This window comes from Malaclemys terrapin, chromosome 8 (assembly GCF_027887155.1).
Source record: "Malaclemys terrapin pileata isolate rMalTer1 chromosome 8, rMalTer1.hap1, whole genome shotgun sequence".
NCBI classification, from domain to species: domain Eukaryota; kingdom Metazoa; phylum Chordata; order Testudines; family Emydidae; genus Malaclemys; species Malaclemys terrapin.
Genome location: NC_071512.1, coordinates 12,476,143 through 12,499,969, shown reverse-complemented (window position 1 = coordinate 12,499,969; position 23,827 = coordinate 12,476,143). Strand labels below are relative to the sequence as shown.

The 23,827-nt window shown below is 42.5% G+C and overlaps 1 protein-coding gene across 1 annotated transcript; it reads right to left on the bottom strand.

Annotated features, from left to right (window-relative positions):
* Positions 1-521: 521 nt before the first annotated feature.
* On the bottom strand, positions 522-20,698 carry SKP1 (S-phase kinase associated protein 1). Its single transcript, XM_054036778.1, has 6 exons — positions 20,590-20,698; positions 16,180-16,276; positions 4,886-4,959; positions 3,430-3,573; positions 2,586-2,726; positions 522-801 (listed from the first exon to the last, which is right to left on the bottom strand). Exons 2-6 carry the CDS (start codon positions 16,274-16,276, stop codon positions 766-768), a joined length of 492 nt encoding a protein of 163 aa, XP_053892753.1. The 5' UTR covers positions 20,590-20,698; the 3' UTR covers positions 522-765.
* Between the last annotated feature and the right edge of the window lie 3,129 nt (positions 20,699-23,827).

Sequence of the window (23,827 nt, the reverse complement as noted above, 5' to 3'; positions counted from 1 at the left end):
ACTCTCCTGTGCCTACAGCAGTTCAGATTTTGCTTTGTACCAGCTAGAGGCAGGTCTTAAGATACATGGCTAAAAAGAGTTTCAGGTTAACTGTAACTAGCTTACCCAGTTTTTGGGAAACCCACATTTGTGCCACATTATCTTTTGCAGGCAAAACTGAAACAGGGTTAGAAAGTACTAGCCACTGAAGAGATTTTGTAATTTCTAAGTATTTGCCTGTGGCCAACTAAGAACTGTGTCAAGTACTAACTTACTCCAAGGGTAATTATCCTTGTAAATATGAAGTTTGGAGGAAACTCAACAACTCTTCACTCAGCCTGGTTCCCCAAGAAACCCTTTGTTCTTTGAATAAAAATATGCTTTGTTAATTCTATTTCAGAAAACATTTGCAAGTGGTTTTATTTACAGTGGAGTTTAAATGCTTATCTAAATTCTGACATCTCAAGAGAACATTGTAACTGGACATGGACAGTTAAGAGTAATGAACAGGATGGCCTGAAGTGCTATTTCCATACAGAATCCACGCTTAGTTCAGTTTTATTCTTTGCAGGGTAAAGTAAAAAGACATCTGATTACACTGGTAAAAACTCAACCATAGGATTTAAATCTGTACTCAAAAAAACACTACACATGCAAAGGGAACAATATCCTGCTAATACAACTTCATTTGCTGCTGCATTTGTCTAATATTAACAATTATAAACAGAGCAGTGCAACTAGTATTTGGAACGATCCTTACAGTGTTAGAGTGTCAGGCACAAAACTTCACTTCTCTTCACACCACTGGTTTTCTTTGCGTACCTTAAACAAGATAAAGCTTTAATTAGATGCAGTGCTACACACATGCTATGAACTTCTAAAAACTAATTAGACAAAAACAGTCGCAGTGGCATCCTGGATTATGCTCCTTTCCTGTAAAATAGGGCAACACTGGAAGAAATGCTGAATTTTTACTTGGATGGTTGAAACTAATTTTTGTAAAATATTTACCATTGCAGATTGAGACGTTACCGAAGAGAATATATGCATCTTGCAACTACTTCCTAAGATATACTCAGGAATAGTTTAACATGCAGGCTAATTAACTGGCCATCTTACTATACATCAGCAGCTGGCTGCTGACACATCTCGGACCTGTGGGGAAGGAGGGCAGCGGATCACTGTACACTGCCTGCGTCCACAAGCACTGCCCCTGCAGCTCCCATCGGCCAGCTCCTGGACAATGGGAGCTGCAGGGGCAGTGCTGGGGGTGGGGGCAGCACACAGAGCTGCCTTCCCCCCACCCCAGGGGCCAGAGACATGCCAGAAGCCAGCTGCTTCCGAGAGCGGTGTGGGGCCACGGCACGCAGGCCGGCCGCCTGAGCCCCTTAGCGACCCAGAGATTGCAGTCGACTGGCAGAGGCTCCACGGATTGGTGACCACTGCTATACATGATTTAGCAAGAGCTGAAGTGCATTGACTTCACACTCAAGTTCTTCACACACAGTTCAATGATGTTTGCAGCTTCTATAGTACTCTGCTTTAAAATGGTTGTTGAATGATCATTTTAAGGTAGACCATAAATCACAGCTTGTTTTATTTAACTCTTTGAAAGGCCTTATTAGGGAAATTCTGAGCAGCTTGAATCTTCGTAGGTGGGTGCCCCAACACACCTTCAGCTTTACTGTTGAGGCTTTTGAAAGGGCAACAAAGGACTATTTATGGCAACCCAGAATATCCTATTACTGGTTTAGCTTCAGTGATTTACTTAGGGTTTGTCTACTGTATGGAGGCTACAGCACCATAGCTGTGCCACTGTAACCCCCCAGTGCAGACATACTACAGCGATAGTACAGTGACAGAAAAAACCCTTCTAACTCCATCTCTGAGTGGCAGCAGCTAGGTTAAGGGAAGTGTTCCCTCAACCTAGCTGCTGCACACCAGGGTTTAGGTCAGCAGAGCTACCTTACTCCAGCTATGTTACTCAGGGGATGGGAAATTCCTCCCCCCCCCCCCCCGAGTGATATAGGTCAATCTACATTTTAAGTGTAAATCTGACAGTCAAAAAAGTTGAGCAAGTCTGACACGGCGATATTAATTCATTGGTGAAAAGTGAACATGAACATTAACTTGTAACGATATGTCTACACAGGGATAAGAAACCTGCCGCACAGCTGCAGCTGGCCTAGGTCAGCTAACTTGGGCTTGCAGGGCTCTGGTTGTGGGGCTAAAAACTGCTATGTAGATGCGCAGGCTGGAGCCTGAGCTCTGGGACTCCCCACCCTCCCAAGGTCCTAGAGCTTGGGCTCCAGCCCGAGCTCAACCCTCTACTCAGTGATTTGTCAGCTCCGGAGCCCTAGCCCCAAAAGCCTAGTCTGCTGATCTGGGCCAGCCACAGGGTATGTCTACACAGGGATAAACTTAAGTGGCAAGTTAATTGGGACACCAATTCTAGCACAATTGCTTTACACTTTATAACATTTGGACCAAAAAATCCTAGTTTTACCTGGGAAGTCTGTGGGTTGAAACACATAGCTATAACACTAGTGTGGCTACTTCAATGTATAAGCAACCCAGAATTTAATGAAACCCAGACTATGGAGTACCTGTGCTTCTTCCTCTTCAGTGAAGTCATTCTTGATATTGAAGGTCTTGCGAATTTCTTCTGGAGTTTTCCCCTTAATCATATTTGCAACAGTCTTGCATGTGACATCAAGCAAACCTTTAATGTCTAAGTAATTTGCAGCCTGCAAAAAGAGTCACCAGATTTAAAGTCAGTGTTCTGCCTCTGGATGTACAACCTCAAACCAAATACAGGCTACTTTCATTTTATGATAAACGTATTACTTTAGTACCTCATTACAGCAAGCATTTAAGTATATTGGACAGGGCAGTCCTAGTTGAACGGTTCACATAGTTCTAAGCAAACTTAAAATTTGAGACATTCCTATTAGAAAAGGCTTATAGAAGCCTATGAACACGGAGGTCTTCGGGGCAGCCAGTTGGCTATCCAAGTAACACAGACATTGCCTGTACTAAGTGCACACCAACTTACATAGCATTAGGGTCAAGGGGAACTAGGCCTCAAAACACTAAGACTGAATTCTGAAGTTAGAAGTGGGTTCAGGCTGCTCAACGGAATCTAATACACAATCCTATTCCAAATGAAGGAAGCTACCGTGTCTGCGACAAACTTGACTCAGAAGACCCAATTCTGAACTTGAGTGCAAAGCTAAACATCAAATTTGTACTTGGGTCTGCAAGTGTAGATTGGGCTGCTTAGTATTAGGTAAGCATTTGAAGAATGTCCACAACACTTATCTTGAATGATTTTACTATGAACTGGGAAAAGTCAGACCAATTCCACCACTTCTAGGTACACAGCCAAGATAAAGTTCAGAAGTCTAGAGAATATCTGAAGAGAGCATCTAATGGAACATGAACACCCACCAGGATAAGTTCAAAAAGTGTTCCTTGGTCTACTTTCAGGAATTCTTGGTCCCACACAGGGATGTCATCTGTTCGTTTTTCCTTGTTCTCATCGTCCTCAGGGGGAGGTGGATCATCCTTGTGGTGGGTGCACCATTGGATCACCTGATATTAAGACATTCGAATCAATATATTAAAAAAAAAAAAAAAAAAAAAAACACACCACACTGTCCTTAAGCATTTTCATCAGCTCTGTTTAGACTGACTTCAGATTACAGGAACAGTTACTTTCCCAAAACTGCAAAAAAGCCACAAAATCTTGGACACAATGTGCTGTGTCAGTGCTATTTGTGCCAGATAGTAAGACACGTACAGACCCAACAGTCTTAAATACAAGACCCTGGAATTTCAAAGCCTTTTAAAATCCTGTTGAGTGCGCCTGGGTAATGAGAGTCAGACATTTTGGTTCTCACGATTTCCCAGAAGGTATTTGAAGAGATTTACATTTGCATTAGTGCACTGTCTAATCAAACACAGCATTAACATTAAGAGCACAGTTCTAACACAAAAGGGTTTAAGTATGACCTTCTCCATACAGTTGAGAAATGCAGATTAGTTTGCTTAACAAGAAAACTACCACCTATTGGCAGACAGCATGGTCAGGCATTAGTGCTACTCTGTGTGAAAGATTATGCATTTGTATTAGGGAGAAAACAAGTAGTTAATCTACTAATATTACATTTTTTATTTAATCTGAATTTTGACTAGTGAAGTGTTACCTAAGCACCGCACAAGGAATATAAGAGCAGGCAACCCCTAACCTCCTTTTGCACTCTGGCTAGGAGTTTATAACACACTGTCCTAGCCTCACTAGTCAAACGCGGCTTATTATAGAACTAACCCAATTCATTTCAAACATTGAAATTGGTTCAGACTCTTCCAACACAATGCAGACAGGGTCCCTCAAAGAGACCTGACCTGCAAATTTGTTCCTCCTTTCATTTCACCTAGTAACAACAGATTCCAGCCAGTGCATTTAATGATCTGAACGTGAGCCTCCCCATCTTTTGTTTCAATTTGGTGTGCTCAAGTGAGTCCTCAGATAACACCAGCTGTAGACTTCTTGTGGAGAACCTCAGGACAAGAACAATGAGGGAGTGGATGGCGAGTTTGGTGCACAGCATAGTAGGTCTGGCAACAGCTATTACCACTGCTACTGGCCCCTCACTCTGAGCATTAATATGAAAAGATTTGTTTTATCTGTATGATTTACAGGAAAAATCTCATCTAGAAATTTAAAACTGCAGTTCAACAAATCCAGCTTTTGACTGATAAACTGTTTATGTTCTAAAAAATGTAACTGGTACACAAGAAAGTTTGTGTTTAAATCTAGTATTTCCAGTTCTCATTAAGTGATGGCTTAGTCTACACATTTTTGTAGTTCAAAGCTACTAACAGCACCTTGGTAGCATCTTACCTTTTTTAATATAGCTGCATTAACATTCGGAAGAGGAACTGGGTCATCATCTCCTTCATCATCCATTCCCAGATCTAAGAATGGAAAGAAAATTTAGATGCTGTAACTTGCCATTCACTCATTTTTCAGAAATTCAGTTGGCTTCATCAATCCACAACTACAGATATAATTCTGATACAGAACGTTGCTAATCCACTCAATTTGTATTCAGATTATGGTTCTACTGCTAAAGTAGGAAGTTAAGCATTCTTAGACAAGGCTTCATAATACCACAGCTGCATCACTTTTACATGCTATGTAACAGAAGCTCATCATACCCAAGTAGCTAATATTTTTATTTATGTATGTTTCCTTATTCACAAGGCTATTAAATTGCCATTAGATGTTCTTTTCATCCCTATTTCACTGTAATCCCACTATTAACAGTGTTGGATAATTGGAAGGAAAACTTTCGCCACTACCAGCTTTTAGGTCCCAAATTTGCTATAAGCATTCCAAAAAAGAATTCCCTTTGAATCTATTAAATGAGATCTTCATGAACTACAAACTATACTTTGTCCTCTCTGCAGGATCAGTTAATACTGTAGCCATAGAGATTCTGGGTATTTGGCTTACAAGGCACTGTATATTGAAACATAAAAGCCATATTAGTTTCCAGAGACAAGGTGGGTAAAGATATTACCTCACCCACCTTGTGTCTCAAATATTCCGGGACTGATACAGCTACAACACTGTATACAACAGTTAATTTCCACTATTTGAGGCAATGACAAATCACTTGACCACATTAAGAAAAATTCTTTAGGGAATGTGGTAAAACCAATAACCACTGTTTGAAAAAATTCAGAATACACTTGAGACATGTGTTAAACACATTTATGCTCTATTGAGTCATCAAATTCAGAATTAAGTGACTAACAGCATCATGTAGAGAATATTGAAAGCACACTGCAATTCACAATGTAGATTTTAATCCATACCTGGATTGAACTACACAGGATAAATACCACATTAAAGTAATTGCCCTGATTAAAATGATGCACCATACCATTTTACTGCAAAGCAAGATATCAGAAGTGGTATGTTATCTTAATTTGAGTGCCCTGTATAAGGGTATGCAGCAATGTAAAGTGATGCATAAAATTATCTATGCATTTGATGAATAACTGAGCTGCATCATCCAAATACATTAAGAAATTAACTTAGTTAGAATACACCACTGTTGCACCTGCACCACCACCTCCTCCTCAAAGCAAGCCTACACACAGTGGCTAACATGCCAATGTCCTACCTACACTAGCACTCCACAATTACCACTATTGGGAGATTTTAAACACAAATGCTACTGTTATCCAAGTCTACTTGCAGTAATGAGTTATAACAGGTATTGTGTATTTCACAGATGATCATTTTATTGGAAACTTCAAATATACTTCATTGAATGCAGTGACATATATAGGTGCAGCGAGAGAAGCTAGTTGTCAAAGTGTTGGACTGTGGAATGAAGAATTTAAACACTCCAAGGAAGAGAGCAGATATGTCCTGGCTGAAGCCTCTAGCACCCCCTAACTAGGAAAGACTGCCTCCTGATTTCTTGGGGTAGGTCTACACTTACCTCCAGGTCCGGAGGTAAGCAATTGATCTTCTGGGATCGATTTATCGCGTCTTGTCTAGACACAATAAATTGATCCCGGAAGTGCTCACTGTCGACGCCGGTACTCCAGTTCGACGAAAGGAGTACGTGGCATCGATGGGAGGAGCCTGCCTGCCGCGTCTGGACCCGCGGTACGTTTGAACTAAGGTACTTCGAATTCAGCTACGTTAATAACGTAGCTGAATTTGCGTACCTTAGTTCGAAATGGGGGGTTAGTGTGGACCAGGCCTCTGTGTCAAAACCCTATCTGTCCCACCATCCCCCTTTCAACCCTCCAGTTTCTCCTCCTGTTCCCCCTCTGGAGAGAATTCTGCATTATCAGCATATGAATCTGCAGCCAAGATGTCTGGGAGCAATAGTGAGTGTTTTATTGGCACAAGAGATTCTAAAGCAGTAAGAGGCAGTGCCATGTAATTCCAGAGTTCCCAATACATGGTTTGTCTAGTGTGCTACTTCTGATTTTCAATGTAAACCAAAAGCCACTGATAACATTGAAGAGTTTAACAATTTTCTGAACTGTAAAAGTGGCAAGATCCCTTTGGATGGGCTTACCAAGCAACTGCATTCTCTGCCACCTGCTCAGAGAACTTTTATAACTTCCTGCTCATGTTTTCCAAATTGTTTATTGGTCACACAGAGCAGCATCACACTAAGCAGCTTTTGGTGGTGTTACAAGGTGGAAATGGCAAACAGTAAAAAATACAATTTTAAATGTCCATAGTATTTTATCTGGTCTCTCTCATTGCTAAAAACGATTTCTACTTGAGGGTATGCAGTCTGTTCAGCTAGATCTCTAAAAGTCATTTCTAGAAGTTAAGGCACTAACGTATTCATTTCTAATGTTTGGGATTTTGCGTGTAAGAGCACAGACAGGCATCCCTATTGAGAAGGATTAGGCATAGGTTTGCTATACATACAGACCATCTGGTAGACTTGCACAGATGTTTGTTTGCAATTTGTGTCAGTGGGAGATCAGAGCTAAGTATTATCCTGAATAATTTAACTGCTTTCACAAATGAGAGACAAAGGTTTCCGCTTTAATTTTCCATGTATTGAGACTTTCTGAAATCTCATCCAGTGCTCCAACATATGAAGGCGAGATCCACTGTATTTGGAGCTGACCAAGCCATCCGGTCTGTCCATCTTTGCAGTATCTACTATAGTTTAACATATTAAAACAGTAAGCTAAGGCTGCATGCAAATGAAGGTAGGTGGCTTGTGTTTTTATGAACCTCCTTTCTTGAAAAGTGTTGGAACTACACAAGACTAGAATATTCAGGGGACATAAGCATTTTAAAGGGCTTTTGCCTAAGAGTCTGTATAACCTAGACTAGAACTGCTGTTAAACGTCAATATATTTGTAACTTTTGGTTCTGTTCCTACGACTCCACATGGGAATGCCAGCTTTCCTTATACCCCTAACAGGCAATATCTAGATGGCACTTTTAAGTGCCTGCCTCAGCCATCTGCAGGGTGGATCAAAATAAAAAAATAAAAAAAAAAAAAAGACACTGATTTTTTTATTTAAATCCCCCCCCCCCCCCCCAAAAGCATTTTATCAAAATCTGATCTAAAGAGTTTTAATTAGGATACATTATAGCTTAAAGCTCTCTCATCATGGAATCGGGATTATAAATTCTAATTCTATAGTATTCATGTAATGTTTAAGAAAAGTTTTGTAAATGAGTTACAACAGTTCATGGATTAGGGACCCAATCTTATGGGGTTCCAGGGGCTTCTGTATAGATTATTTAGGTTAATCTTTCTTAGGGTGACCAGACAGCAAGTGTGAAAAATGGGGGGGGGGGAGGTAATAGGAGCCTATATAAGAAAAAGGCCCAAAAATCAGGACTGTCCCTATAAAAAAAATCAGGACATCTGGTCACCCTAATCTTTATATCTACCCTATTGGATTCAGTGCTCAGTCTAGAAGATACCATCAGAGCAGCTTAGTTTTGCAGTTCTCAAACTGCGGATTTGTGTCTCCAGAAACAACATTCTTGTTAAAAGCAAAAATGTTTATTTATATATAAATATAAATAAAAAGGTGAGAAACCGACCTCAACCCTGTTGTCCCTCTGCAAATTTATGTACACAGAGTCAATCCCTTGCCTCTCTCTAAAAGTGCAAAGTTGCAAAAAGTTCAATGAATGATTGTTAGGGGCGGAATAGATCTGGACAAGGAGAAGAAGTCTGGAGATAAATGTGAGAAGGGAGGGACAGGCAGTAGAAACAAAAGTGAAACTGTTTGAGCAGTATATTCCAGAAGTCTTGAGGTCTTTCTGAGTGTAGCATTCATTGATTTGAGATCTACCATACCATTCTCTCACTAGAAGGGAAATACTGTAATGGCAGCAGGCTGTAAGAGAGACCCAGTTTGGGAATAAGAACCATTCAAGAAATATGTTTGATGATGATGTTTTAAAGACAGTCACACCAGCGAACTGGTGGAAGTCACTTAAACACTTTGATTCAGAGACTGTTGAAGTGATAATCTCACTTTTAACAGCAGTAGCTTCGTCTGCCGGTGTAGAAAGACTATTTTCTTCCTTTGGAAGAATTCATTCCAAATTGAGAAATCATTTGGGACCTAAAAAGCAGGAATGCTTGTTTTTCTTTTCCAGATTATGAACAAACAGGAAAATGAAGGTAAAGATGACGGAGTTAGCTGCAGAAGCCAATATTTTAAATTTCTCAGGTTTTTATTTTCATTTAACTGTTTTAGTTAAAACCAACAAACCTGATTTTAAAAAAAAACTTGGTTTTAAATTCAAAATTCATGTTCGTTTTGTTAAAATATTATGTTTGCTGTTGAAGAAAAAATCCAGAACACATAACATTGTTTTAGTTAACTAAAACAATTTAAACATATGTCTAGTGATGTTCTCCTATTACAGCATGGCAAGAAAATCCTCCAAATATTAATGATTAACCTGTTGAATTGGAGATATTTATGAATTCATTGGGAGGGGAATTATCTGCTTCACTTATCTTTGGTAAATGAAATAACCAAACAATCATTCATTTTCTGTTATAGCTGTAAAAACTAATTTGAAAAAGGTTTTCAGAATAAATCACTTTAAAAAAAGGATAGTGTGTACCTTCTAAAAATGAAACCTGCATCTATCTGAGTTGTGAAGAATATGCATTAAGGTTATACCGACCAACAAGAACGCACTTTTATGTAGAAATCGTGATTAAATCTAGTCTTCCTGACTAGTGATTTAAATCAAATACACCCTTACCATGGCCGCCTCAGGTGCCAGACGGGGGGGGGGAGGAGGCGGGCGCCACTAGGACCCAGAGTGTAGAAAATTGTGTCTGCTGCTGGCACATATATATGCTCTCTGCTCTAGATGCACAGAGATGGTGGAGTGCTGTGCTGGAGGAAGGAGGGCAAAAGAGACAACAGGCAGGAGAAGAGGTGCGAACAACAAAGCAGCAGCAGCTACAGGGAGAGAGGAGGAGCTGCCTCTTATGTATCTCTCTAGCACCCCCAGGAGCCTGGACTGATTAACACCAGCTACTCAGGGAGCTTCCTGTTTCCTGCTGCTTCCCTGAACTAGGGTGACCAGATGTCCTGATTTTATAGGGGCTGTCCCGATTTTTGGGTCTTTTTCTTATATAGGCTTATTACCCCCCCACCCCCGTCCCAATTTTTCACACTTGGTGTCTGGTCATCCTATCCTGAACCCACCTGAGGAGAACAGGCAGTCAGCTGTAGGAGGAGGAGCCAGTTAGGCCCTTAAGACACTGATATCTTCCATCACTCAGGCCGTTACCAGCCTGCTTATTTGTCCCCTTCAACTGAGTGTTGAGAGCCACTACAGCTAGCACAGAAGAGCAGTCATGAGTGAAAGAAGAAAACGCCTCTCTGGGGCAGCATTCAGAAAAAGAAAGCAAAGGAAGCTTTTCTATCTAAACAGGAAGGAGCTCTCCTGAGATGCACAGACAAATGTTCACGGTGAGCCTTCCGGCCCCAGTGAGGATGTGAATGGTGAGGCTTGATCTTCCACTTAGTCAGAGTGCAGGTGTCCTGGCAGCTACTGCAGCATCCATATCTCCATCTCAAATGGATGTAACCATGCACATTCCCAAAGAAAAAAGTGTAAGTCAGAGAAGAGTGTGGTGAAGGCGCAAGAAACAGCTGCTGCTGAGTTTAGTTCATGAAGTCTAGAAGATACAGGACTGTGGACCCACTTGAGTAGTAGCCTGAGGGACTTCCTTGTACTGCATGGGCCACAGCAAGTGAAAAAACTTCATGTTCCCAAAGACAATGAAAATAGAAGTTTCCATCCAATACATTACTGGCATGAAATCCCCAATGGTGACAAAAGTGGAGAGGCCATGGCTTATGTACTCAAAAACCCAGAATGCAACAAAAACAGTATGCAGCAAACTCTTCCAGTCTAATGTTCCAGCCACATTGGGTTCTACAGGAACAAAGGACTGGAAAAATCTGGCATGCCATGAGAAGGCAGCAAATCACCAGAGAGCATTCCATAGGTGGAAAGAGCTTGAGAGACGAGACTAAGGTTAAAGGCCACCACAGATGATCAGCATCAAGAGAAGATTGCATCAGAGTCTCTTTACTGAGAAAATGTTCTCACAATGGCTATGAGCCTTTTCAGAATGCTTGTTACCCAAAACCTAGCACTGCATGGCACTTCAGATCAGCTGTATGTGCCAAACAATGGAAGCTTCCTTAAAATTGTGGAGCTGATGGCCGAGTTTGATGCTGTACTTCAGGAGCATCTAAGCAGAGTCACCAACAAAAATGTACACAGCAAGATTGCTGTTATTCTAGACTGCACACCTGACATCAGCCATACAGAACAAATGACTTCAATGGTGCGTTTGGTAACAGAACCTAGTGAAAATGTCCCCACAATGGTGACTGTCAAAGAGCATTTTCTATAATTTATTGACATTGATGATACTACAGGAGCTGGTATGACAAATGTGCTTCTTAAAAAGCTGGAAGATATGGGAATTGTGATAGCAGACATGAGAGGTCAGGGCTACGATAATGGTGCCAACATGAACAGAGGAGTACAGACATGGATCCGAGAGTTAAACCCTTGAGCTTTTTTGTCCCATGCAGTTCTCATCCAGTGAGCTTGGTGGTCAGTGAATCAGCATCAGCTTCTAGTGAGGCTGCTGAATTTTTTAATGTAATTCAAAGCATCTATGTATGTTTCTCTGCATCAACTCATTGATGGTAAATTTTGAAGCAACATCTGGGAACATCCTCTGACACAAACCACTGAGTACCACACGATGGGAAAGTCAAGTGGAGGTGATAAAGCCTATCAAACACCAAATTGGGAAGATAGATGATGCCATAGTTGCCATTATGGAGGCTAATGCTATGACAGGAACTGTTCGTGGGAGAACTGTGGCAGAGGGAAATGGAATCACCAGAAACATGCATAGCTTCAAATTTCTGTGTGGCTTAGTGTTGTGGCATGACATACTGTTTGAAATAAATGTTGTAAGCAAGAGACTCCAAGGTGCTGACCTTGATATATCTGGAGCAATGGAACAACTGGACAAAGCAAAGTCATACCTACAGTCTTACCGGTCAGATGAGAGATTTCAAATAATTCTGAAGAGTGCACAGAAATTGGCAGAGAGCACACTTAAGCGACTTTCCCCACCCATTGAAGAATACAAGAATCACCGAAGAAGACATTTTGATTACAAGGCACAGGATAATCCCATAAAAGAGATTCAACAATAATTCAAAGTTGAATTTTTTAACCAGGTGCTAGGTTGTGCAGTGCAGTCAGCTGAACGTTTCACACAGCTCAAGGAACACAGCAGTATATTTGGGATGTCGTATCATATTCCAAAACTCCTCACTATACCGGAAGACCTACACCAGCAATGCAGCACACTAGAGACAGTGTTGACATATGATGACACGCAAGATATTGATGCGAGTGATTTAGGTGACGAACTGAAAGCCCTTTCAAGATACATTTCAGCAGGATCAACTCCAAAGGCTGTTCTGGAATACATGTGCACAAAGATGATGACCACCCTCTTTCCAAATGCGTTTGTTGCTCTGCGCATACTTCTAATACTTCCTGTAACAGAAGCCAGTGGAGAACACAGCTTCTCCAAGCTGAAGTTAATAAAAAACATATTTACACGCCACAATGACACAGGAGAGGCTGGTCGGCCTTGCAACCATCTCAATAGAGCATGAGCTGGCCCAGACTGTGGACCTTCAGGAAGCAGTTCAAATCTTTACAACCAAGGAGGCACGGAAAGCACCATTTTGATTCTTCAAACAGATAAAAATACCAGTGTTTACTATGCAGACAAGAAAAATTAACTTTCAAATTCCTGAACAGCAAATGTAAGGATTATTTAAAATTTTTGAACAAGGCATTTTAATTTGTTAGTTCTACTTCTTTCATGGTACTGTTCTGCTACCTACCCCAATAAAGGAGAACAGGAAGAAGGCAGAATTGAGGCCTTTCAAAGTTTTGGCCCAAGCAAGGGTGCATGGGGTCATCATTTGAGCTCCCCGCCTGAAGTGCCAAAATGTTGTGGGCCAGCCCTGCAGCTGCTCAAAGGTATTACTGTCTTCTCCCCAACTGCCTCACAAGAAGGCAAGACAGACTTCAAACCTCAAGGACAAAAACAGGAAAGCTAGCTAGCTAAGAAACAAGTTGCCTAAATAAAACCAACATGGAAAAATTGAACAGAAACAAGAAAAATAGTATGCATAATCTAACCTTTACTCTGTAGGAGGTACACTAGAAAAAGCAGTCTTTTACAAGTTTTAGATATGTATCCTCTCCCCCCCACTAACATTGGTGGCACAGAGAAGGTCAGAGAGGCTCCCCCAGTTTCTAGTGTATTGCCATACCGACACTGCAAGAATAATGTCTGATCCTCAATGTTCAAGAGGTGGCCCTTTTCCATAAACCCAGGCACTTGAACAAAAGTATTTAGATAGACATCACTCCTGAGAGAGTAAATTTAAAACAAATTTAATTCAGACTCTCACTATTGTAATCACTGATCAAGTAAATTATCAGAGGGGTAGCCGTATTAGTCTGAATCTGTAAAAAGCAACAGAGGGTCCTGTGGCACCTTTAAGACTAACAGAGGTATTGGGAGCATAAGCTTTCGTGGGTAAGAACCTCACTTCTTCAGATGTATCTAAGGGGCCTTGAGCAGTGTCTGCCCCAGGGTGGTTGGAGGTCACAAGAGGCTATGTATCTGAAGAAGTGAGGTTCTTACCCACGAAAGCTTATGCTCCCAATACTTCTGTTAGTCTTAAAAGTGCCACTTGATCAAGTAAATGGTTCCCCCCGTTGTACTTATTTTGGTAAAAGGCTTTTTGAAGGCTTATCCACAAATTAGTTGTGCAGAAGTCCAATTTAGCATCTTAAGAGGACTTCTAACAGTCAGTCTGAGGATGACGAATGCAAATTTGCCTTTCAGACTATCCCTGACCAAAACAGCTCAACCATGGAAACAGCTCACTGCCTATAAAAACAGTTTATATTTCTTATTTTCAACTGTATTCAATATGAATTTGACATTGACAAATTTGTCACAGTTGAGGAAATAACTGCATTTAGAAACAAGCATCTTTTCTGACATCTTAGGAAAAGATAAGAAATAAGACATGAATGAGTACTGTATAGGCCCTTTCTCTGAAATAGTAGTTCAAGTGAACCAGCAGACTGGGAGGAGGGGGGAGGGGAGAGAGAAGACTACAGCACATCTACAAGAGGGACTGTAGTTTGGAAGGAGACTGCCACCAGTGTCACAAGTGAAGGTTCATGATAGACACCCTGGGGCCACTGGCACTTAACACCATGTCATAACTCTGCTCAAAACAGGCTAAAAGCAACAGTGATAAGGACTCCAGTGCTGAAGCCTTGTATGTATCAGGGCTTCCACCAACTGGTAATTTTGTGCTAAAGAAGCCTAATGTAGACTATTCCTGAGGGATTCTGTACCAAAAAAATAAAATAAAAATTCTGCACACAGTATTTTAAAATTCTTCCAAATTTGTCAATAAATAAATGGAGGCTCCAGCATGGCAGTAGAGAGCTCAGGCCACTGGCTGCACAGAGGTGGGAAATCACCCCGCAGCCCCCATGCATAGGGCACGGCGGTGAGGCTGCACCTGACCCTGACAATGCGAGGGCCAGATCTATCCAAAAACACCCTGAGGCCTTGCCCCTCCAAATCAGAGCAGGCTCAGACTGGCAGGATCCAAATGTGGAGGGATCCAGGTGAGGTGAGAAGGCTTTGGGCGGGGCAGTCTGGGTGTAGTCAGCTCAGTGGAGGGCTGAGGGGTGGATCTGGATTCACAGGAGCTTGTTGGGGGTGCTGGGGCAATGGGACTCTGCAGGGGGGTCCAGGTGAAGGTGGTTGGAGGTCACAAGAGGCTATGCAGGGAGGAGCAGCTGCCTGTATAGTGACTGACCCTCCCCCCACAGCTGAAGGAGCAATGGGAGCAAGAAGCTGGGTTGGGTGAGATGCAACGCTTCCATCAGCCAGGGGAGGTTTCTGGTGGTGGGTCTGACCCGGCCCTGCCATTCCTTGCAGGGGAAGAGGAATTCCAGTACTCCCCACCCCCATGCCCAGCTGGGACTAGGATAGGCGCCACCAGTCTTGGCATCCCCCTCTCCGGCATTACCTCTCCGCCAGCTGCTCTAGGTGCCTGAAACAATGTGCCCGAGCTGCTGGGGGGGAGGGACATGACTGCTCTTACAGCTTCACTTTGCTTCCCCCATCAGAAAGTCATTTTTCTGTGGGGAAGCAAAGAAATCTGAGGGGGACATGAATTCTACTCAAACGCAGTGATGCAAAATTCCCCAGGAGTTGCAGACAAGGTTTAAGAGAAGCACTCATACCACAGACATGTCAAATACAGAGGTGCATTTTGCAGAGGCTATGATGACACCACAACTTCTACAATAGGAAGTCTTACAAAAGATAGTTTTCACATCAGCTGGAAGATATCTAGTAGACTTGCACTGACAGTCAGTCCTCTGTTGTAAGCTGCCAACAGTGGGAGGTTAATGTATATGAGATCTTGAGACATACTGGGTATTTCAGTTTTAAAAAGCAGCAGCAGCAAACAGTTAAAGATTCAGACAATAGGGCCAGTGATACTTTAAAAAAAAAAAACGGTGACAGATGTAACAGTTTTATCTCTTAGCTCTGATGTTTAAGTTTTGTTGTACCTTAGTAGCCATCATACAAAGCCAGTAAATTCAACCCATAATAGAAGTGTTTTGTAGAGATCAACTATTTAGCATGATCACATGCCTAGAATCAATTTGTGTTACTTGCCTACCACCACCAATCAGTACCTGAACTTTAGAAATCTAAATATCCAAGTAGGTTGCACATCAAAACATCTTACAACTACCCCATAAGAACCCACACTTAAGAGTTACTTGCAAAAGTTTTTGCTTTGCTATTTGTTGTTGTACTAATCCCTTCTCTTACTACTATATCTGTGCCTAGGACAGTGCTTCCAAGAACCATGCAAGTTGAGTTGTGGTAATGCACCTCAGTTTTTAAAAATTCTGATTTGAGTGATGTTTCCTGGGACACTAGTTTTCGATAAGCTTTTATCTCAAATCTGCACTCTTACCTTCCAACATAGTCTTGATAGTTACAGATTGCTTTGCAATTTCAACGTCAACTTCAAAAATTTCTCCATCTGAACTCTGTAGTTTAATTGAAGGCATCTAAAACATGAGAAAACCACCAGTTATTTTCATGCAATATTTTGCAGAGAAGTTAGTGTACAAAGTGCTGTTCAAGTTATAAAAGCCATCTTTACCATTCACATTACCTCTTCAAGACAAATGCCATCAAGATGGGACACACCATTGTATATGGAAGGGCAAATGAAGTGTCCCCCATACAATTAGAGACATCTTTACAAAGTTTACTGTTTGAATAAGCAAGTCTTAATTCACTACTTCTAGATTAAAGCATCTGAGGATGAGAGAGTGGAAAAGGAGTAATCTAAGACGGATCTAAGCAATTATGAAGTGTCTAATATGTTAAACAAGAGGCCAACACATTTAAATTGTAGGGCAATGATGCAATGTGAATGAATGCCAGCCATATGTTGGCAGTACTACAGATGCAGTAGCATCCCTCCCTGGTCTTGAATATGGTTTTAAGTGACGCACCAAAACTTCCAAGTGTTCCCAAATACCAATGTCAAAATATTAAGATTAATATCATCCTTCAAATCTGCCATCTAGCCCCTTCTGCCATCTGGTGACTATTCAGGTGCAGTTAGATCCCACAGCACTTTCAAAATTCTGGTTTCTTGGACAAGTCTCCCTCAAATGAAACAAGATTGACATATTACTGATATTGGACAGCTTTCAGAACAGATCCCGAGCAAGCTTTTTGCACCTGCCCCCACACTTACTGTTCAAGACATTACTAGGTCTAGAAAAAAAATGGATTTTAGAACATAAGTCAGTCAGTCTTAACAAGTTCAGGAACAACAACAATAAATTGTAAGATCACTGCTTCTTGTTGCAGTACGTGTGTTTGAGTTTCCTGGAGGTGTTTTATTAGGAGTCCGATTATCAAGCCTCACAAAACTGATCTTCCTAAGAGTTATGCTACAGCTCAAATACAAGTTATAGGCTTGATGCAGGAGTTATGGGTGAGGTTCTATGGCTATGCAGATGGTCAGACTAGATGATAATGGTGCCTCACTGCCTTAAAAAAAAAAAAAAAAAAAAAAAAAAAATCTACCTACCTACCAACAAGTCCTTCAAGTGCTTCTGAAGTCAGGCTACTTCAAATTTTAGAAACCGGATTTAATTCATTACAACTAATATGCAAGCTGTATTAGTGAATTTCTTCAGTTAACAGCTAACAGAAGAAGAAAGCAAGCTTGTTTCTATTGCAGTGTTAAAGAAGTAGTCTAGACTAATTGGTTCTATGCTAGCTGTGAAAGTGATTTGCTTTAACAGGAAAGGTCTTTGAAGGCAGCTATACTTGGAGAAGAGCCTGTGTGAAGTCATTAGCCCTAGTGCCTTCGATGTCTCAAGACCGTTTTTGGTCATTTATTACCTATTTGTTATTTTGCTTTGCAGAAGGGTCTCACAGTTTAGAGCTCCTTTAGTGGATATAAGAGAGCTAAGTCATGCGTCATTTGATGCAGCCAGACATTCCAGTTCAAAACCTGTTGGAAAAAGCTTTAGGGACAAAAGGTACAAAGAGGTTAGGGGGCCTAAGGCCTTGGCTACACTCGCAGATTCACAGCGCTGCCGAGGCAGCGCTGTGAAGCGCGAGTGTAGTCGCAGCGCTGCAAGTACTCCACCTCTCCGAGGGGAATAGCTTGCAGCGCTGATTACACTGGCGCTTTACAGCGCTGCACTCGGGGGGGGGGGGGGGGTATTTTTTCACACCCCTGAGCGCATCAAGTGCAGCGCTGTGAATTGCCAGTGTAGCCAAGGCCTAAGATTCCACAGACCCAAGATCTACTGCAATTAAAGCAGCTTACTGGCTGTATCCCTTTCAGCCAGCTTGCATTAACTGCTCCACAGAGCAGACTATAGCATGTCAATACTGCTGATCCTGACTACTGCAAAAAAACCCAGCCCAATGAAGCACAGTCAATGCAGGTTATTAAGCAGCACGCAAGCTGAATATAGAACCTCATCTGAGAGGATAAGTGCAATCTCAATTTATGTTTGGCAGCGTTAGAGCCAATCCTTTAACCCCATATGAAAATATTATATCTTAAGTGGTATGGGTATTTTTGGATGGACTCCGACTCATGAGCACTGCATCTCTCATGGAAGTATGATACTGAATTATTGCTACAATGTAGCAACTATAGTGTCAAGTATCAGAGGGGTAGCCGTGTTAGTCTGAATCTGTAAAAAGCAACAGAGGGTCCTGTGGCACCTTTAAGACTAACAGAAGTATTGGGAGCATAAGCTTTCGTGGGTAAGAACCTCACTTCTTATCTGAAGAAGCGAGGTTCTTCCCCACGAAAGCTTATGCTTCCAATACTTCTGTTAGTCTTAAAGGTGCCACAGGACCCTCTGTTGCTTGTTACAACTATGGTTTCTCTTAAGAGTGCTGAATATTGATTAAAGTTATTCAATATTATTAAGCAGACCAGTCCTACAATGAGAAGTTAAGATTGCTCAAGTACAAATCTAGCTTCTTATTTGCAAGATATAAATATGACTTCACATCTAAAAACAGTCACCCTGCAATCTCTTACTTTTTTGGGGGGAGGAGGGGGGGGGAAATCAGCGACAAGACAGGAAGTCTATTTTTGACTATTTGGACTTCCAAAATTTCAAGGAAACTAATAAAATGCAGAAATTAAGTTATTGCTTCCCGTTTGTTTAGTGTCAATACAGCAAATTTCTACTAAGTGTAATTTGATTTACATCATAGCACTGCTTGTTCCATAAGCAGAGTGAGTAGGCATTATTTTTAAATGCCCTATTTTCAGTCTAACTATTCTGAAATATTCAGTGAAGTGAGAGTCTCATACATTTAAGTATTTTAACTGCATGATGTCATAGAAATTACTGCTTATTGTGATCAGAAAATACAAGACTTTCTTTAAACTGAAATTTTCATATTTGGGATTTACACTTCTCCCTTCATGTGAATGTTTTTTTTTAAAAGGAGCAATTTCAAGTTTATGTTTGTTATCAGAGTGACAGTATCAAGTTCTCTTGTATATTCAATCTACATGCATGACAACTGCATTGACACAATAGGTCGAGTAGTTATTAGCATGACCTGATTAACTACATGACATTAAGCAGCACAAAATATTTTCACACAATGAATAGTTTAAAATTAACCACAGCATCTTGACATTATACCTATTTGGATCTCATAAGCCAAAATTTAGTCATGTTAAGGTGCAACAAATGCAAGAAGTGTAAAATTAATTTTCATACATGTCCCTAGGCTGTACGCGTCAAGGATTATTACATAATTCTACATGATGGGATATATCCATAGATTTTGCCTGATCAAATTCAGTCAATGCAAAACTATTTACATTAAAGTCGGTTTCACACATTAGTTTTAGTCCATAATTCAAATACACATTGATTACATCCCTTACACAAATAGGGCTTTATTGTTAGCAGTCTTAATCAAAAGGACATTTTAAGTAGTTTAATTCTCATTATCAATCATGGAGACCAGTGTTTATACTTCGTTAGTAAAAAAAGAGACTACCTCCTGGAAGAGAAATATCATCTGCAGTGTAGAACTTGGAAAACAAGTTAGCCTCAGATACCAGTACAGCACAGTGACTAAGCAGAACAGTGCAGAGCCTGTATTTGACAACACTTAATCAGGTAACTTTTATTGTTATTATTGTTTTTAAGGGATGTACTTAAATTACAGCACTGTGCTCTACGGGCCCTAGCTGCTCAGCTCAACCATTTACGGTCTCTTTAGCCAACTCTGTGCGCTGTGTTAAAGCACGTACCCCGGGCTCTTCCCCTGTATTTCTCAGGCTCACACACAACATCCATTAATAAGGGCCACGTTTCAGACACTTGTTTAACGGTTCTAGTCGCAAGGTCTGACAAACACACACACACACACACACACACACACACACACTAGAGAAACGCGCCGTGGAGCCCAGGCAACGCACAACACAGCAGAGCAGCCCGGGGGTTGTTTGCGGTTCAAGGACTCAGAGAGACCCTCCTACCCGAGCAGCACCAGGCCCGGGGCCACGGCCAGGCCGGGCTGCCCTTCGCCCAGAGAAGCCCGCGGCCCTCCCGCCATAAGTGGTAGGAAGCCCCCTGGCCCCCGCGCCATTGGGAGGAAGAGGAGGCGCCCCAGGGAGCAGGCCGCAGCCCATAGCAACCACCTGCCGACACCTCCCCGCTCGGCCAGGCCTAGCTTCCCCCGGGCGGCCGCTGCGGCCTCCATCCCCGGCCTGGCCTAGAGCCCTCGCCCCGCTCCCGGGACTGCCAGCCCCGCCGCGGGCACGCGCAGCCCAGCTAGGGGACAAGAACTGAGCCCTCACCGCGAGACGGCGCCCGGCTCTACGTCCCTCCGCGCTGACCGAGACCCGGCAGCAGCTGCAGCTAGGGCCTGACTGCGGCGACGCCTTTTATACCGCGGGGCGGGGCGGGGCGGGACTCCGGGAGGTGAAAGACGAAGGACCCTCCTCCCCCTCCTTCCGCTGCCTCACAGACCAACTGTAGGTGTCCGCGCAGATCGCCTGACTGATCGTGAGGAAATGTAAAATGCAGCCCGCCCGCGGGACACAAACGCCCTCCTCACCTCCACCTTAGATACAGGGGAGCGAAGGGGAAGGGATTTCATGCATGTAAACGGATTGGGGGAGTTAAGTAACAGCTATGGCGTCTTTCAGGCAGAGGGTGCCCCTGTCAGAAAAGCTGCCTCACATGGCAACGGCAACAGCCTCATAGTGGATGGAGGGGGCTTACCCCAGCACGTGTTTGTTGCATGCCCCTTGTCAATGCTGTGCACAGCCTTCAGGGCTAGGCCCCGTGTTGCCCTGTTCCCAGGGCCCAGCCTTTAGCCAGCAGCTTCTCATCCCCCCTCTGCCTTCCTCCCCCACCAGGAGGGAGTAGTGCAGACTCCTCCAGGACTAGGCACTCATGGGTTCTGTTCCCAGTTCTGGCACCAACTCCCTTCATGGCTTTGGTCTATCTCATTCCCCCTTAGCAAAATGGGAGGGATGATATTTCCATGGCAGCAGAGGCGTAACGAGCGCCCTCCATACCCTCCGAGGGGAGGGGGCCCCGCAAGGAAGGGGACCCCTAAAAGTGGCAAAATAAATACCGCATTCCAGTTTCTGCATTGTAAGGGGCCCCGCCCGGAAATATGTTCGGAGGGGGCCACGTTCTTTGTTGCTACGGCCCTGCAGGACAGGATTCATTAATCCCTGTCAGGCAGGGGCCACATCTTCCTATGAGTTTGTAGCATGATCCTGATCAGATCCTTGAGCTTCAACCACTATACAAAATCATACTAATACATTTTGAAAACTGCATTGGAGGAGTATCATAACAAATCTCAGGGCAGTTTGGACATGGTGGATGTTACTGAGCTAAACACCTCAGCCACTCTGTCCTTCATCGGAACAAAATTCAGCCTCCTGCTCCAAAAAACAAAGACCCCTAACACTTGCACTAAAGGGAAATCTCCACCAGCTCTGTCAAGTGCACCTCATTTTCAGAGATTTAATCCTAAAGTTTCCTACCTTCTACACAAATTGGTGTCCCCTCATTTTTATTGAGAGAGGAAAATTAATATTAAACAGGTTATAGCAAAGTTATTTTCACTACAAAAGAATGAAACCTACAACATTTTAAGATTCCTGTATGAATCATTTTTGTGTCCTTCATTTTGATTCTCTGATGCACACATTTGTGCCTCTGCAGGTGCATGATTTTCATTAACTAAACTGTGTGGCATTGGCCCTATACTGTTGAGAGGTTCTGATTCTGTCCTGTGGAGGGCGGGGTTACTCAAAGGATTATGATTGCATAACTACATATATTTTACTCTATATTTTACTCAGAAGGCGGAGTCAACTCTGTGAAGATTCATACCTCTGCTTTCAAGGTATTGTACTTACCTGCACGCACTGGGAGTGTAAAACAATGAAACTCGCAGTTGTCAATTCCTCTAAGCGAGCTAGGGTTACAATCATTGTCTGATGAAGGGAGCGTGACAGAAACTAGGCTATTAAAAAAATTAACATTGAGGGCTGCGGATAAATTTGCTAAGCAGCAATTTAATCTAAAAGCTGCATGTCAGCTAAAATCCTCTTACATTAATGTGTTAATGCTGTCAATCGTTACATTAAACCCCATCTCCACTCAGGGAAATGCCATGTCTCTACTGCAGCACTTGATTGCTGAAGAAAGGTTGGCTCAGTGCCATCTCTTGCAAACAAATGGCCTAGAGCCCTCAGGCACCGTTCACAACATTAGTACTAGAATAAAATGCTATTCAGAGTAACCCTGATTCAGTTTAAGGGCCTATTTGTATGGCTCCTGTCATCCTCTCAAAGCTTCAGTGTGAGGTAAAATTTCAAAATAAGAGATCTAAGAAAAATAATGGTAAGAGAAGCTTAAAATAATGGATTCATTCTGTATTACTTCAGTTTCTTGAGTCACCCTTTCAGATGTAAACAATAAAACCTTGCCTTATGCAACCACTCAGCAGAGTAGCAAAAATTTGGTCTTTAACTAAACAAAATAGGATTGGAGATCTTGAGGATAATTTTTATTTGTTGCTTAAGACAATGGTTTGCCAATCTAAACTGGAAATTTATAACCATATAGCTGGATAGCAGTTTCACACAAGTTTATGTGGCACATAATCATCATTAATGATGATTAATCATTTAAACCCCATGTCTCCATTGAGTCCAGGCAGGTGGATAGAACCCTGCCTCTGAGTGGAGTCCTACTGATGCCTATGAAGGGGAGTCTGCCAGCATGGAGCTCATAGCAATAATTGGCCCTTGGGCCCAGAACCTCAAAGTACTTAGGCATTGCTCTGCTCCGCGTTGCAACGCCTAACCCCTAAGGCAGTCTGCTGCCTAGCGGAACCCTCAACCCTAAGCTAGGTGCCCAGACTCCATATACAATGCAGGAAATAAGTTAGGCACCTAAGCAAGGGATCCTCAGAAGCCAGAAAGTTGCGTAAGCAGCTGACCCGGTGCTCTCATGCTCACCCTATATTTCCCTTTACCATCAGCTTTTTTGCAGATGCTATGTGTGACAGGGCTCCTGGGGTGCCACCTGGACTGTGGGACCACTGAGCCCTCTGTTCCACCAACCTAGGGCATCCTTCTCACACTGTGAGGCTGTTGTTAAGCCACAAACCTCTGGCAGGTACTGCACTTACACAGACATCCACAGGCAGGGACACACACAACTGAGTTACATGGATGCTTTGCCAGCCACTCATGAAACAACAATAGAGAGGCTCCAACCAGTCCCCCCACCCCCCGCCACTCCTTCAGCTCCCCAGCCTTGCTCCCTGGAACTGTACCATCTTGCCCTGTTCAGAAACCTGACCAGTGTAAATTAATTTCCAAGTCCGGTCTTCCCCTGATGTGGAGAGGACACACATTAGCCTTTGTAACCTGAGCTGAGATTTCCTAAGCACTTCAACCAAAACATACTGTTTTAGGTCAAATATAGAACAGATGTATTAACTACAGAAAGATAGATTTTAAGTGATTATAAGTAGCAAGCATAGAGATCAAAGTTGGTTAC

Bases quoted from the DNA above. Each gene is read 5' to 3' on its own strand.
- SKP1 (XM_054036778.1), bottom strand. From the start codon at position 16,276: ATGCCTTCAATTAAACTACAGAGTTCAGATGGAGAAATTTTTGAAGTT. The intron at 3,574-4,885 runs GTAAGATGCTAC...TCTTAATATCAG, and splicing joins ATGCAGCTATATTAAAAAAG to GTGATCCAATGGTGCACCCA. The intron at 802-2,585 runs GTACTCCATAGT...ATCTTGTTTAAG, and splicing joins CTGAAGAGGAAGAAGCACAG to GTACGCAAAGAAAACCAGTG.